This window comes from Pongo abelii, chromosome 2 (genome assembly GCF_028885655.2).
Source record: "Pongo abelii isolate AG06213 chromosome 2, NHGRI_mPonAbe1-v2.0_pri, whole genome shotgun sequence".
Lineage (NCBI taxonomy): Eukaryota > Metazoa > Chordata > Mammalia > Primates > Hominidae > Pongo > Pongo abelii.
Window position 1 is genome coordinate 205,807,686 of NC_085928.1, and position 16,371 is coordinate 205,824,056.

General features: G+C 51.7%; 1 protein-coding gene across 2 annotated transcripts; it reads left to right on the forward strand.

The window, feature by feature from the left end:
* The first annotated feature begins 1,527 nt into the window (after positions 1-1,527).
* On the forward strand, positions 1,528-14,258 carry LOC100431470 (mucin-20). Of its 2 annotated transcripts, none has more exons than XM_024244295.3 (4): positions 1,528-1,603; positions 5,387-7,222; positions 10,494-10,585; positions 13,903-14,258. In XM_024244295.3, the coding sequence occupies exons 1-4, from the start codon at positions 1,528-1,530 to the stop codon at positions 13,969-13,971; spliced, it is 2,073 nt and encodes a 690-aa protein (XP_024100063.3). In that variant the 3' UTR covers positions 13,972-14,258. The 2 variants fall into 2 exon arrangements, with proteins under 2 accessions (XP_024100063.3, XP_054406985.2); XM_054551010.2 differs by lacking the exon at positions 1,528-1,603 and adding an exon at positions 4,903-5,271.
* Positions 14,259-16,371: the final 2,113 nt, after the last annotated feature.

A 16,371-nucleotide genomic window follows, 5' to 3' on the forward strand; every position in this document is an offset into this window, starting at 1 on the left:
GCCCGACTAGTTTTTGTATTTTTAGTAGAGATGGGGTTTCGCCATGTTGGTCAGGCTGTTGTCGAACTCCTGGCCTCAAGTGATCTGCCCACCTTGGCCTCTCAAAGTGCTGGGGTTACAGGCATGAGCCACTGCACCCGGCCTGATTTTAAAGTTCTTTCCAGTTCTGAGATGTTGTGATTCCCTGATGCAGATCCAGCAGGCTTTCTTCTACCCAAGAGCTGCCTTCATCAGCGCTCCTGCCCTGAAATTCCCAAGCTACCTTGTCTGGTCACTGGCCAGTGGCCATAACAGTTCACGTCCGTGACACATGGAGGGAGTAAGATTCTTCTCTAGGGTGTTTGGAAATATATTCGGTAACTACATGTCCCTTCTCATGGCTGAATCTCTAGCTTGGCTGAGTCCTCACCCTCATGCATCCTCTCTTCCTAGGCCCCAAGACTCAGATAAGCGCCCTCACCTTTTCTCTCTTCCCAGCTAGTCTCTTCCCCAGCCCCGTGCCTTCAGCCTGGCCAGTGTTCCTGGCTTTGACTGGGATGCAGAATCACAGGATGATGAAGATGGAAGGTTGTTAGCATTAGAGTTGTCCCACACTGGGGAGCTGTCTCTTCTCCCCAGTGCTTGAGGATCAGAATGGATGTCAGGGTTCTCGCTCATTTACTGAGCACCTAAGATGTATATATTTTTGATGAGCATCAACTGCGTAGCAGGCAATGTGTAAGAGCTTTACTATCACATGTGAACCTCACGACAACAGCCCAGCGAGGTACGGTTTATCCATTTACAGAGCAGGAAGTGAAGGTTCAGACTGGCTCTGAAATTTGCCCTCGGTGATAGAGCTAATCATGCCCAGGACCAGGAATGAAACCCGGGTCTGACTCGAAGCCCAAGCTCCAGGCATGGGAAGGGGTGGTGGTGAAACGTGACCTCCTGTGGCTTTCCCAGCACAAGACTGAGGGGTCAAGTTCACTGTGGAAGTGATTTGGCCGGGCGCAGTGGCTCACACCTGTCATCCCAGCACTTTGGGAGGCTGAGGCAGGTGGATCACCTGAGGTCAGGAGTTCGAGACCAGCCTGGCCAACATGGTGAAACCCCGTCTCTACTAAAAATGCAAAAATTAGCCGGGCGTGGTTGTGCACATCTGTAATCCCAGCTACTCCGGAGGCTGAGGCAGGAGAATTGCTTGATACCGGGAGGAAGAGGTTTCATTGAGCTGAGATCTCACTACTGTACACTCCAGCCTGTGTGACAGAGCGAGACTCCATCTCAAAAAAAAAAAAAAAAAAAAAAAAAAGCTAGTGATTCCATATCTTCAAATCAAATTTCAGTGGAGTGTTTACCGGGCAAGGAAGGCAGGGGGGTCAGCTTGCTGACAGCCTCAACCTGCCAGCCCTCAGCCAGCACATTTGTGATCACCTGGTCACACACCTGGGCAGGAGGCTGCCCCTCCTCCCTGTTTGAGGAAGCAGGAAAAGGTACCCGTGAGAGACAGCCAGCAGTTCTGTGGAGCGGCGGTGGCTGGCTAGGATGGGCTGTCTCTGGGGTCTGGCTCTGCCCCTTTTCTTCTTCTGCTGGGAGGTTGGCGTCTCTGGGAGCTCTGCAGGTAAGGAGGCCAGAGGGGCCTGGTGGGCCTCTCCCCTAGTGGGGCTCTGGGAGTGAATTTCAGTATGAGCCCCCATTCATGGGCAAGGGCAGGCTCTCTTGGGTTGATGATAATGAACCACAGTGCTACCTGTGAAGTGCTATTATTGTTGATAAAGAGTGTGCAAATGACGGTGTGAGTGAGTGTAAGAGTGCATGGCGCTGTGGTACACACTAATCAACCATGACGGTGTGTGTGAGTGTAAGTGTGCATGGCACTGCAGTACACACTAATCAACCATGATGGTGTGTGTGAGTGTAAGTGTGCCTGGCACCGCAGTATACACTAATCAACCATGACGGTGTGAGTGAGTGTAAGTGTGCATGGCGCTGCAGTACACACTAATCAACCATGATGGTGTGTGTGAGTGTAAGTGTGCCTGGCACCGCAGTATACACTAATCAACCATGACGCTGCCATCATAAGGGGTGGCTGAGAGTTTGTCTTTATGAATGTGGGAGAGTAAGTGGGGCATGGAGCGGGGGTGCAGGGAGGTGCCAGCTGGTGATCATTGTGCAGAAAGCTGAAGAATGTGGCTTAACAAGATTCTGACTCCTCCAAGTTTATTACCTAGCATGGATTTCCTTTAAAATACAGATTTTGTGTGAAAAGTCCAATTGCCACAAACTGCTTGGGAAGGGTGGATACTGAGAGGCAGGGCTTTTGTGAAACATGGGAATGAACACTGACCTGTCACCAACAGGAGTTGTGCCAAACTCATCACATACATTAAAAAATAAAAAAGGATTTATTTTATTTATTTATTTTTTTAGAGCAGTTCTAGGTTCGCTCTAAACCTCCAGTGGAGAGGTTGGGTGTGGTGGCTCACACCTGTAATCCCAGCACTTTGGGAGGCCGAGGTGGGCGGATCACCTGAGGTTGGGAGTTCGAGACTAGCCTGACCAACATGGAGAAACCCCATCTCTACTAAAAATACAAAATTAGCCAGGTGTGGTAGCAGGTGCCTGTAATCCCAGCTACTCGGGAGGCTGAGGCAGGAGAATTGCTTGAACCTGGGAGGTGGAGGTTGCAGTGAGCTGACATTGCACCACTGCACTGCAGCCTGGGCAACAAAAGTGAAACTCTGTTTCAAAAAAAAAAAAAACTGGAGTGAAGAGTATGGAATTCCCATCCCCACCACTCACAGCCTCCCCCATCATCAACGTCCCCACCAGAGTGGCACATTTGTTAGGACTGAGGAATCTACTTTGACACATCATTATCATACATTATATTTTTAATCCTCACGATGACCCCACAAGATCGGCCCTGTTCTTACCACCCCCCACCTCCACTGCTTTAAGGACGGGGCCACTGTGCTTCTGGGGATCCAGTAACAACTCCTCGGAGCCAGGATCTGACTCCACACAGGCCTGAGCACTGCACCCCGCGGCCTCCTGCCTGTGCTCACCATGGCCTGGTTTGCGCTGCACGTGTCCCGTGAGCTCCACTTTGCAGGTGCGGAAATGCAGGCTTGGAGCTGAGAGACTTGGCCAGGGTCACAGGGCAGAGAGCAGATTCTCCACCTCAGGGTCCCAAGTCCACACGCTTTCCTCTCCACCAGATTTGAAGATTGTACCAGGAGAGCCGCAGTGTTCCAGAGCTACCGAGGGACTGGGTCGGGCTTTGCTGTATTTGAGAAGACCCCCCTGGACCCGAGAGGCTGTGGGCTTGGGGAGCATGAGGAGGTTTCACAGCAGAAAGGACACCCCGGGGCTACCGGACAAGCCGGAAAATGTGCCAGGGGAAGTCAGGCTCCAAGGGCACCACTCTGGGCTTCTAGCTGTGTGGGCTGGACCAAGAAGGCTCAGAGAAATGATCTCAGGCCTTGAAGTGGGGAGAAGAAACTGTATTATGAAGGCAGATGAACAGTTCCTGCAAAAGTGAGATTTGTGTGTGCAGCTGGGCCGCACCAGACCAGGGATGAGAGTGGGTGCCCGGGACTCGCCTACACTGCCTGGGGGTGCAGCCCGCACTCCTCACTACAGTCAAATCGACTGTGCGTGCCTTCCAGTGGCTCGGGAGAGGACTCCAGGGGGAGGGATGCTTACCTTGTGGGCTTTGGAATATAAGCCCTTTCACCTTCTCCGCTGGTCCTCACCACCTTGGCAAGGCAGGTATTGTAACCCTGTTTTCTCAGGTAAGGACATGGAGGCTGGGAGGGGTCTAGAGACTGGCCTGGCTAGTAGGAGGCCGAGTCAGGATTTGAACCAGCAGATCATCTGACCCCAGAGCCGGTAGTGGGCGGCACAGCGGGAGCTGCAACCAAGGCTCTTGACTCCTGCCTCGTCATTCCCTGAGGTCCACAGGACAACCAGCCAGGGACCTGGGGCCCCATCTTGACACCCTGGGGAGAGGTGCTAGGCCTCTTTTGGGTCTATGGGCTACTTTTGGGCCAGTGGAGCCCGGTAAAGACCATCTCAAACCGTGTGCCAGGGGAGGTCAGACTCCAAGAGCACCACCTTCGGGCTTCCAGCTGTGTGGGCTGGACAAAGAAGGCTCAGAGAATTAGGGGGTTTGTATTTGATCCTTTTCCTTCCAAGGCTGGGATTACCAAATGAAACACAGGGCATCCAGTTACATTTGAATTTCAGGTAACAATTTTTTTTTAAGTGTAAGTATGTAGCCAATATTGCATGAGAAATACCCATGCTAAAAAGTTATTCGTCATTTATCTGAAATGCAAGTTCAAATTTAACCAAGTACCCTGTATTTTTATTTGCTAAATCTAGAAACCCTCTCCAAGAGGCTCCTTGCCCTACTCACAGGGAGAGCCCGATCTCCCTCTAGACAGGGGAGGCCCCCTTTTTCAGGCCGGAAAAGATCTTGTAGTAAACTACACAAGAGGCTGAGGCAGGAGGATCGCCTGAGCCCAGGAATTCAAGACCTGCCTGGGCAACAGAGCAAGACCCTGTCTCTGGGGAAAATATCATACCGTAGCCTCCCTCAGGGACTCCTGTTCCTCCCACCTCAGGGCCAGTTAAGGGAACAGGCCTCTGCTCTAGGCAGAAGTGCCAGCAGCCGCTCTCTGAAAAGCTAGGTTTTGCCTGAGCTGGCTCCCTGTGTCCTGTGGAAAATGCCTGGCCACGGTTTCTATGGTTCCCAGGCTCCAACCCTGCAGTCCTCAGCCCTCATCAGGAGGGGCCTCGGCAGGGTGGGGAGTGCCCTCTTTCCCTTGCTGGAGCCCCAAGGACTCTGCCAGCTCCCTCGTTTTGGCAGCAGCACTGCCCACCCTGTCTCAGGAGGTTCCTTCCCCTCAATCCACTCAGCTACCCTGAAAGGCAAATCATAGGCCTTTCTCATCTTTCAACGGTTTTTACTTCCATAGGGAAGCATGTGTTGGATGAGAAAAGTATCTGAGGAAGGGGACACAGGTTCAGAAAGCTCTGCGAGTCCTGGATGCTGGTCTGCCTTCTTGGCTCACCCTGGAAGGTGGACGCTGGCCCCACACATCCCCTCTTAAAGATGCAAGCCAACAGCCAGCAGATCCCGGGGCTTGCTGGCCCCAAGTGAGTTGTCAGGGCTTCAGAGGATGCCAGTCACGGCAACCCCAGCTCCGTGGCTGCCACACCGGCCTGGGCTTCCCAGGACTCCCTCCTTCTTATTCACTTATGTAGATGAAAAATGAGGTAATGGCACTCCCCCTCCTCACCCTCCTCCCAGAAGTGCCCAGGGTGTAAACACAATAGCTTGTGTGAAGTCCACTGGAATCCAGGCTCACCAAGTCAGTCTTAACCAACACAGGCCTCAGCACCCGCAGAGCAGACACTGCGATAACAACGGAGGACACAGAAGTGCCCGCTATGACTCCAGCACCAGGCCACGCCGCTCTGGAAACTCAAACGCTGAGCGCTGAGACCTCTTCTAGGGCCTCAACCCCAGCCGGCCCCATTCCAGAAGCAGAGACCAGAGAAGCCAAGAGAATTTCCCCTGCAAGAGAGACCAGGACTTTCACAAAAACACCTCCCGACTTCAGGGTGCTGATCGCCACCTCTGTGGAGACATCAGCCGCCAGTGGCAGCCCCGAGGGAGCTGGAATGACCACAGTTCAGACTGTCACAGGCAGTGATCCAGAGGAAGCCATCTCTGACACCCTTTGCACCGATGACAGCTCTGAAGAGGCAAAGACACTCACAATGGACATATTGACATTGGCTCACACCTCCACAGAAGCTAAGGTGCTGTCCTCAGAGAGCAGCGCCTCTTCCGACAGCCCCCATCCAGTCATCACCCCCTCACTGGCCTCAGAGAGCAGCGCCTCTTCTGACAGCCCCCATCCAGTCATCACCCCGTCATGGGCCTCAGAGAGCAGCGCCTCTTCCGATAGCCCCCATCCAGTCATCACCCCGTCATGGGCCTCAGAGAGCAGTGCCTCTTCCGATAGCCCCCATCCAGTCATCACCCCGTCATGGGCCTCAGAGAGCAGCGCCTCTTCCGATAGCCCCCATCCAGTCATCACCCCCTCACTGGCCTCAGAGAGCAGCACCTCTTCTGACAGCCCCCATCCAGTCATCACCCTGTCACGGGCCTCAGACAGCAGCGCCTCTTCCGATGGCCCCCATCCAGTCATCACCCCCTCACTGGCCTCAGAGAGCAGCACCTCTTCTGACAGCCCCCATCCAGTCATCACCCCATCACGGGCCTCAGAGAGCAGCACCTCTTCCGATGGCCCCCAACCAGTCATCACCCCATCACGGGCCTCAGAGAGCAGCACCTCTTCCGATGGCCCCCAACCAGTCATCACCCCATCACGGGCCTCAGACAGCAGCGCCTCTTCTGATAGCCCCCATCCAGTCATCACCCCCTCATGGTCCCCGGGATCTGACGTCACTCTCCTCACTGAAGCCCTGGTGACCGTCACCCACATCGAGGTTATCAATTGCAGCATCACAGAAATAGAAACACTGACTTCCAGCATCCCTGGGGCCTCAGACAGAGATCACGTCCCCACGGAAGGGGTGAAGGCCTCGTTCACCTCTGATCCACCAGCTCTGCCTGACTCCACTGACGCAAAACCACACATCACTGAGGCCACAGCCTCTGCCGAGACCCTGTCCACAGCCGGCACCACAGAGTCAGCCGCACCTGGTGCCACAGTTGGGACCCCACTCCCCACCAACAGCACCACAGGAAGCAAAGTGACAGCACCCAGGGCCACGACCCTCAGTGGAGCTCTGGCCACAGTTAGTGGGAATCCCCTGGAAGAAACCTCAGCCCTCTCTGTTGAGACACCAAGTTACGTCAAAGTCTCAGGAGCAGCTCTGGTCTCCATAGAGGCTGGGTCAGCAGTGGGCAAAACTACTTCCTTTGCTGGGAGCTCTGCTTCCTCCTACAGCCCCTCGGAAGCCACCCTCAAGATCTTCACCCCTTCAGAGACACCGACCACGGACATCACAACCCAGGGGCCCTTCCCCACCAGCAGGGACCCTCTTCCTTCTGTCCCTCCGACTACAACCAACAGCAGCCGAGGGATGAACAGCACCTTAGCCAAGACCACAACCTCAGCAAAGACCCCCATGAAACCCCCAACAGCCACGCCCACCACTGCTCGGACGAGGCTGACCACAGACGTGAGTGCAGGTAAGTGGCTCCCTCTGGTGATCTTCGGGGATTTGGGATGCGGAGTTTCCAGGAGGTCTCCTCACTTGAGGAGTGGAGAGGAAGGAAGGATCTGGAGCCTATTCAGAGCCTGCTCCTGATGTTACCTCTTTGTAATCTTCTAGTGGTTCTTGGCGAAATCAGGAAAAGGCAGATGGAGGGTTGTGTATGGAAAGATGTGGGGATGGAAGTCTGGAGAAATGGTTTGTGGTCTCGGCTCTGCCTCTAACAACCTGAGTGACCTTGGGCAAGTCCCCATCCGTCTCTGGGCCTCAGTTTTCCCACCCATAGTTGGAGAAGGTTGGGATGGGCACTGAAGTCCTGTCCAACTCTGACCTTCTGTGAAGTGCACTGTTGAGCAGCTCTGGAAGCTTCTATTCCAGCCATAGCCACACAGAGGGGCAGCAGGCGGGCATCAGGCCCAAGCTGCTGCTCTCTGACGGGCTGGGACCCCATGAAATTGGGGCCTGCTGGATGCATTTCCTGGGATTTATGCCATAGATAGTGACTTAAAATAAATTAATACAGGCCGAGTGCGGTGGCTTATGCCTGTAATCCCAGCACTTTGGGAGGCAGAGGTGGGCGGATCACCTGAGGTTAGAAGTTTGAGACCAGCCTGACCAATATGATGAAACCCCATCTCTACTAAAAATATGAAAATTAGCTGGGCTTGGTGGCGGGCGCCTGTAATCCCAGCTACTTGAGAGGCTGAGGCAGGAGAATCACTTGAACCCGGGAGGCGGAGGTTGCAGTGAGCTGAGATGGAGTGAAACTCCGTCTCAAAAAAAAAGTAAGATAAAATAAACAAATAAATACGGCGAAGGCTTGGGAGTTTAAAGCTACATCTCGGAGGCAACAGGGACTTCTCAGGGGAGAAGTTCATTGTCAGAGGCTGCTTGGTCAGTCCAGCTTCTGGTCAGCCTGTAGCCTCCACCTCCACACTTCCTGTCACTCTGCCCTTGGGCCTCATCTCTGTGTATCCACAGCTTGTTACCACCTTTCTGGGGGAGGTGGGAATACAAATATTAATCACAACCACTCAATACATAAAGATATTATTCAATATCTTTTGTATTGTAGGCAGGGGTTTTATAAACATGTTTCACACCCAGTAAGCATCGGCCCCAGGTGAACATTCTCTCCAGTGCCAGGCAGTGTGCCACCAGCTTTGCATATGTTATCTCCTCTATGTAACCTTCAGAACAGCCTTAGGAGGTGGGTAACATGACCCCATCTGACAGGGTTAAAGATGGTAGCTAAACTGCCCTGGAAAGTGAAGGGGTGGCCTGCCCCTCCACACCTGTGTGTATTTCTAGTCGGGTGGGATGAGAGACTTAGAAAAGAAATGAGACACAGAGACAAAGTATAGAGAAACAACAGTGGGCCCAGAGGACCGGCACTCAGCACAACAAGGACCTGCACCGGCACCGGTCTCTGAGATTTCTCAGTTTTTATTGATTATTATTTTCATTATTTTAGCAAAAAGGAATGCAGTAGGAGAGCAGGGTGATAATAAGGAGAAGGTCAGCAAAAAACATGTGAGCAAAAGAATCTACATCATAATTAAGTTCAAGGGAAGGTACTATGCCTGGACGTGCACGTAAGCCAGATTTATGTTTCTCTCCACCGGAACATCTCAGCAGAGTAAAGAATAACAAGGCAGCATTGCTGCAAACATGTCTCACCTCCTGCCATAGGGCGGTTTTTCTTCTATCTCAGAATTGAACAAATGTACAATTGGGTTTTATACCAAGACATTCAGTTCCCAGGGGCAGGCAGGAGACAGCGGCCCTCCTCTATCTCAGCTGCAAGAGGCTTTCCTCTTTTACTAATCCACCTCAGCACAGACCCTTTATGGGTGTCGGGCTGGGGGATGGTCAGGTCTTTCTCATCCCACGAGGCCATGTTTCAGACTATCACATGGGGAGAAACCTTGCACAATACCCCGCTTTCAAGGGCAGAGGTCCCTGCGGCTTTCTGCAGTGCATTGTGCCCCTGGTTTATTGAGACTAGAGAATGGCGATAACTTTTACCAAGGATACTGCTTGTAAACATTTTGTTAACAAGGCACGTCCTGCACAGCCCTAAATCCCTTAAACCTTGATTTTATACAACACATGTTTTTGTGAGCTCAAGGTTGGGGCAAAGTTACAAATTAACAACATCTCAGCAAAGCTTGTTTAAAGTACAGGTCTTTTTCAAAATGGAGTCTCTTATGTCTTTCCTTTCTACGTAGACACAGTAACAGTCTGATCGCTCCTTCTTTTCCCTGGAAAGAAAAATACTTTATTATTTGTTGATTAGATAAGACATTCATATGATCTGAAATGGAAAGGCACAAAAAGGTTCGCCATAAAATATCTTTCTCCCCTGGCTGTGCCCCCACCCAGTTCTCTCCACACATGTAACCCGTGAGATTGTCTCTTGTGTGCAATTTTCTGCAAATGAAATGTACATACGGAAGCAAATATATGTGTCTATTTCATCTTCCTCTTTTTTTTTTTTGAGACAGAGTTTCGCTCTTGTTGCCCACGTTGGAGTGTAGTGCTGCGATCTCAGATCACCACAACCTCCGCCTCCTAGGTTCAGGCGATTCTCCTGCCTCAGCCTCCTGAGTAGCTGGGATTACAGGCATGCACCACCACTCCCGGCTCATTTTGTATTTTTAGTAAAGACGAGATTTCTCCATGTTGGTCAGGCTGGTCTCAAACTCCCGACCTCAGGTGATCCACCTGCCTTGGCCTCCCAAAGTGCCGGGATGACAGGTGTGAGCCACCCCACCCAGCCATATTTCATCCTCCTTTTTCGTGCAAATGGAGCACATGATAAGCTCAGAAGAAAAGGTTTTCATTTACTTTGTATTTTAAGTTCATATTTGTGGCCTTGTGTTTTGTTTTTGACTGATGTTATTTATTTATTTATTTATTTATTTATTTATTGAGACGGGGTCTCGCTCTGTTGTCCAGGCTGGAGTGCAGTGGCCTGATTTTGGCTCACTGTAACCTCTACCTCCTGAGTTCAAGCAACTCTCCTGCCTCAGCCTCCTGAGTAGCTGGGATGACAGGCGTGAGCTACCACGCCTGGCTGATTTTTGTATTTTTAGTAGAGATGGGGTTTCACAATGCTGGCCAGGCTGGTCTCGAACTCCTGGCCTCAGGTGATCCACCTGCCTTGGCCTCCCAAAGTGCTGGGATTACAGGTGTGAGCCACTGCGCCCAGCCCTGATTTTGATCTTACTGTTCTCCATTTGCAGGTGAAAATGGAGGTTCCCTCCTCCTGAGGCTGAGTGTGGCTTCCCTGGAAGACCTCACTGACCCCAGAGTGGCAGAAAGGCTGATGCAGCAGGTGAGCGGGCACTTTCCGGGCGGGGGGAGTAGAGGAAGGGGCGAGGTTCGCAGGGGCTGCTGGGAAGACCCACAGGGCACAGAACAGCAGCTGCCGCACTTGGAAGGGAGTCTCGTTTCTTATGGAGAATTAGGAGCTGAATCTGAGGATCTGCCTGGCTTTGCTTCTGCCTGCCTGCTCCGAGTTCTTAATTTCCTTCTCTGCAATGTAAACACGTGACTCCCAGAGCCCCCAATTTCTTCTGGTCCTTGGAAGCTTGGCCTTCTGGCCCCTGAGGCGAAGGTCGGTGATATTGATGGGAGGGGAGGCCGGACTCTTGGTTGTAAGTGGCAGAAACCCAAGTGAGAGCAGTTTATGCAAAAACAAACAAACAAAAAGGCAAGGTCTGAGAAACCTAGAAGCATCTCTTCAGCTTCAGTATGGCTGGATCCAGCAGCTCCAACACTATCATGGGGATTTTCTCTTTCTCTCCCTGTACCTCTACTCCCTTCATTCTTCAGAGTCTTTTTTCATATGTATGAAAAGGCAGCCTTGTTAGCCACAGATTCACAAGGCACTTCCCTCTCCCCAAATTTTCTTTTCTTTTCTTTTTTCTTTCTCTTTCTTTCTTTTTTTTGAGACGAAGTCTTGCTCTGTCGCCCAGGCTAGGGTGCAGTGGCGTGATCTTGGCTCACTGCAAGCTCCGCCTCCTGGGTTCACGCCATTCTCCTGCTTCAGCCTCCCGAGTAGCTGGGACTACAGGCGCCTGCCACCACGCCCGGCTAATTTTTATGTTTTTTTTTTTAGTAGAGACAGGGTTTCACCGTGTTAGCCAGGATAGTCTCGATCTCCTGACCTCGTGATCCGCCCGTCTTGGCCTCCCAAAGTGCTGGGATTACAGGTGTGAGCCACCGCGCCAGGCCCCTTCTCCCCAAATTTTCATGTCATCCGGGGAAGAGCAGGTCTCCGTGGCCTGCAAGGGTCACCAGGACTGACAACCCAATCAGGATCCCATAGAGGAAGGATGATCTCCAAGAAAATAGGGAGGCTAGGCAGAAAAAACCCCAGAGATGTATACTCTAGATGAGGACCATGATTGGGATGTATTTCTACAAGTTGGGAAAATTATCCTAAAACCCACTGGACAGAACTTCCAATGGTGAAGTTCCGGGGTCAGGGTTTTGAGGATGGGTATGGTGTGGCTTGTTGGAGGTTAGACTGGGTCAGCTCAGTGCAGATGTCACGGGCCTGGCGTCGCTGAGGGGTAGCTGGTTCTCCTACTGTGTGGTACAAAGTAGCAGATGGGGCATGATGGGAAGTGTCTAAGCTCTGCTCACAGATGTGACCGTGAAAACAGGCCCAGTGCACAGTCTGATGTGGATTGCCTCTTTGACAGTGCCCTTGCTAATATCTGAAGCTTGCATTTAGCACCTCTCACAGTCAATGGGTGCTGCACCGCTTAAAAGTGGCTCAGGCTTCCTGTCATCCCTTGCAAGGGTAAACCTGGCAGAGATGCTGGCTGGGGGTCTTATGCCAGGTGTAGAGTTCATAGCCAGGCTGGACAGGTGGAATGATTGCCCTTAGCAGAGGGAAGCGATATGTCCGTGGAGAGTGGGATCCTTTGTTGCAGGCGAAAGAAAACCTCTGTCTGTCTGTCGTAAGTAAAAGGGGGATTTGTTGGCAGCGTCCCAGAGTGCATAGAATCAAAGCAATGCCAGGACAGCAGGCTTGGAAAATAGGCAGGAGGGCCCCCAGGGGCTCTGGGGGCCAGACAGTGGGATCAGGCTGGCTGGGACACTGTCCCTCTTGCTGGTGAGTCACTATTGGATGCTGCCACAGCCAACGGGCATCACGCGGCCTGCGCACACGTTCACACAGGTTCTCGCTGCCTTTTTGTCTCGCTGGACTTTTTGCTCCAGAGCCAAAGTCCTGAGTAGGAACATTCGATAGTCCGAGCTTAGCCCTTGTACTCCCATGAGCCCACAGCCAGGAGCCAGGGGTTGGGAAGAAGGGATATCTGCGTCCTTGGAGTTCTCTTAGCAGCAGCGAGACCCATCATGACTCCCACTGTAAGGAGTTCCCTAAACACGGCACGGGGTTCGACACCCGATGGCCAAATAAATGACAAATGCCCCTGGCACGTGATAATCAAAGTAGCGAGTGTGAATCCTTGTGGGAGAGGGAAGCCAGTTGCTTTTGTTTTGTTTTGTTTTGTTTTGTTTTCTGAGACTGAGTCTCACTCTGTCACCCAGGCTGGAGTGTAGTGGTGCGATCTTGGCTCACCACAACCTCCGCCTCCCAGGTTCAAGCCATTCTCCTGCCTCAACCTTCTGAGTAGCTGGGATTACAGGCCCGCACCACCATACCTGGCTAATTTTTGTATTTTTAGTAGAGACAGAGTTTCAGGTTTCAGCATCTTGGCCAGGCTAGTCTCAAACTCTTGACCTCGTGATCCACCCACCTCAGCCTCCCAAAGTGCTGGGATTACAGGCGTTGAGTCATTGCGCCCAGCTGGGAAGCCAGTTTTGTTTTCTTTTTCTTTTTCTTTCTCTTTTTCTTTTTCTTTTCTTTTCTTTTATTTTTCTTGAGACAGATTCTCGCTCTGTCGTCCAGGCTGGAGTGCAACGGTGCAATCTCGGCTCGCTGCAACCTCCGCCTCCTGGATTCAAGTGATTCTCCTGCCTCAACCTCCCTAGTAGCTGGGATTACAGGTGCACACTACCACTCCTGGCTAATTTTTGTATTTTTAGTAGAGATGGGGTTTCTCCATGTTGGTCAGGCTGGTCTCGAACTCCTGGCCTCAGGTGACCCACCCGCCTCTGCTTCCCAAAGCACCAGGATTATTGGCGTGAGCCACCGCACCCAGCCGGGAAGCCAGTTTTGAATCTCAGGTCTAAGCCCCCAAACCAGAAACGATTTCAGGAATCAGAAAAAACTGGGAGATCAGGAGCAGGTCAGGCAGGTGAGGTGCACTCACCAGGCCATGTGGGGTTGGGTGTCAGTTCTCATCTGGGGACAGCCCAATGGTTTGGGCTCAGGGATTAGACAATGAGCTTCGGAACCAGCTAGATCTGGGTGTGAATTCTAGTTCCCAGCTGTGTGATCTTGGATGAGTTATTCCATGCGACTTTCATCCCTTATAAAATGAGGATCGTAACACCTGCTTTACAAGGTTGCTGTGAGGTTTAGATGACATAATGTGTGTAAGGCACCAGCCTGTGTCAAGCATGTAGGAGGCCCCGCATGCACTCTGCCCCACTGCCCCTTCCTGTCCTCTGCCTGTGGCAAGCTCATGGGCCAGATGGGCTGAAAGGACAGCTGGCTCCCTTGCTCTCCAGCTCCACCAGGAACTCCACGCCCATGCGCCTCACTTCCAGGTCTCCTTACTGCACGTCAGGAGAGGCTAACAGACATCAGCTGCAGCCAGGCATGTCCCGTACGCCCAAAGAGAGTGCTGCCCCTGGCCTGGGCCCCCACCGACAGACTGCAGCTGCGTTACTGTGCTGAGAGGTACCCAGAAGGTTCCCATGAAGGGCAGCAGGTCCAAGCCCCTGACCCCAGATGTGGCAACAGGACCCTTGCTCACGTCCACCGGAGTGTATGTGTGGGGAGGGGCTTCACCTGTTCCCAGAGGTGTCCTTGGACTCACCTTGGCACATGTTCTGTGTTTCAGTAAAGAGAGACCTGGTCACCCATCTGTGTGCTTTCATCCTGTATTAGAATTCACACAGCGTGGCCCAGAGGCTGTCTATTGATCTGCATGCTTTCGCCCTTTTCTCAGTAAGGGATTGCGTATAGTCTCACTGCTACCTCCTCCTTCCACTCCCCAGGTCTTGGTTTGGACTTTGATGATAGCATTTGCTGAGACGGGCCTGGAGCCTGTTGAACAGCATGCTGCGGCAGGGCAGGGACCACCTTTGTTCATCTCAATATCCCCTGAACTAGCAGAGTGTCTGGCCTGTGGTGGGATTGCAGAGAATGTGGAATTGACCTAAATTTAAATTTCAAGTTCTGGACACAAGCCTCAATTATTCCTCTTATATGTTATAACTTACATGCTATTATTTTTTAAAAAATTAATATGGTTTACTTTTTATTATAAAAGTAAAACTTGGCCAGGCTCAGTGGCTCATGCCTGTAATACCAGCACTTTGGGAAGCTGAGGCGGGTGAATCACGAGGTCAGGAGTTTGAGACTAGCCTGGCCAACATGGTGAAACCCCGTCTCTACTAAAACCACAAAAATTAGCTGGGTGTGGTGGCAGGTGCCTGTAATCCCAGCTACCCAGGAGGCTGAGACAGGAGAATTGCTTGAACCCAGGAGGCGGAGGTTGCAGTGAGCCAAGATCCCACCACTGCCCTCCAGCCTAGGCAAAAGGTCAAGACTCTGTCTCATAAATAAATAAATTTAAAATAAAAGTAAAACTTGTCTATGATTTCAAAATTTTGAAATATTCCAAAGACCAAGCAAAGTAAGAAGTAGGAAGAGGAGAAAGAAAAACTTTTCTATAATCCCACCTCTTAGATACAACGATTTATTTTTTAAAATTGAGACAGCGTCTCACTCTCACCCAAACTGCAGTGCAGTGGTGCGACCATGGCTCCCTGCAGCCTCCACCTCCCAGGCTCCAGTGATCCTCCCACCTCAGCCTCCTGAGGAGCTGGGACCACAGGTGCACCACCACACCTGGCTAATTTTTGTGCTTTTTTTTTGTAAAAAAGGGGCTTTACAATGTTGACCAGGTTAGTCTCGATCTCCTGAGCTCAAGCAATCCTCCTGCCTCAGACTCACAAAGTGCTGGGATTACAGGCATGAGCCACTGTGCCCAGCCTTATATACAGCTATTATTATTGATGTATACTGTGTATTCAATTCAATTCTTAATCTCTCCACTTGGATGTTGATGAAATACATACCTCACATTCAACATTTCTTTCTTTTTTTTTTTTGAGATGGAATGCAGCCTGGCTCTGTCGCCCAGGCTGGAGTGCAGTGGCGTGACCTGGGCTCACTGCAAGCTCCGCCTCTTGGGTTCACATGATTCTCCTGCCTCAGCCTCCTGAGTAGCTGGGACTACAGGTGCCGCCACCATGCTCAGCTAATTTTTTGTATTTTTAGTAGAGATGGAGTTTCACCATGTCGGCCAGCCTGGTCTCAAACTCCTGACCTCAAGTGATCCACCCGCCTCAGCCTCCCAAAATGCTGGGATTCCAGGCATGAGCACCGCTCCCAGCCTCCACATTTCTAAAATTGAAGTTCTGACCTTTTCTTCTGGACCTGCCCCACTTGCATCTTCCCTATCTCAGTTAACGTCAATTGCATCCTCCAGTTGCTCAAGCCGAAATCCTCGGCACCGTTCTTTATTCCCCCTCACATTTTGCACCGGGAAATTCTGCTGGCTCTACTGCCATCTAACTATGCCCAGAATGTGGCCCCTCCTCAGCATCTCCAGTGCTACCACCGAGATGGTCCACGACATCATCATCTCTCACCTGCACTACTACAGGTCTCCCTGTTTCCAGCTCAGCCCCCACCCCAGTCTAGTCCCAGTGTCAGCCAGGGCTGTCTTTTCACAACATAAGGCAGACCACACCACTTCTTTGCTCCAATCCTCCCATTTCACTCAGAAGAAAAGCAGAGTTCTGACAACAGCTGCAAAGCCGTGCACGACCTGCGCCCCTCCCCTGCCTCCTTAATTTGCTCACTGCACTGCAGCCACACGGATGTCTTTCTTGTCCCTTGAATGCACTGGGCCTGCTCTTGCCTTAGGACCTTTCTGTGCATTGCTTCGTCTGCTCAGAAGCCTT

Excerpts from the sequence above, each read along its gene's own strand:
- LOC100431470 (XM_024244295.3), top strand. The coding sequence starts at position 1,528 with ATGGGCTGTCTCTGGGGTCTGGCTCTGCCCCTTTTCTTCTTCTGCTGG. Across the intron at positions 1,604-5,386 it reads CGTCTCTGGGAGCTCTGCAG|GCCTCAGCACCCGCAGAGCA; the intron begins GTAAGGAGGCCA and ends TAACCAACACAG. Across the intron at positions 10,586-13,902 it reads CAGAAAGGCTGATGCAGCAG|CTCCACCAGGAACTCCACGC; the intron begins GTGAGCGGGCAC and ends CTTGCTCTCCAG.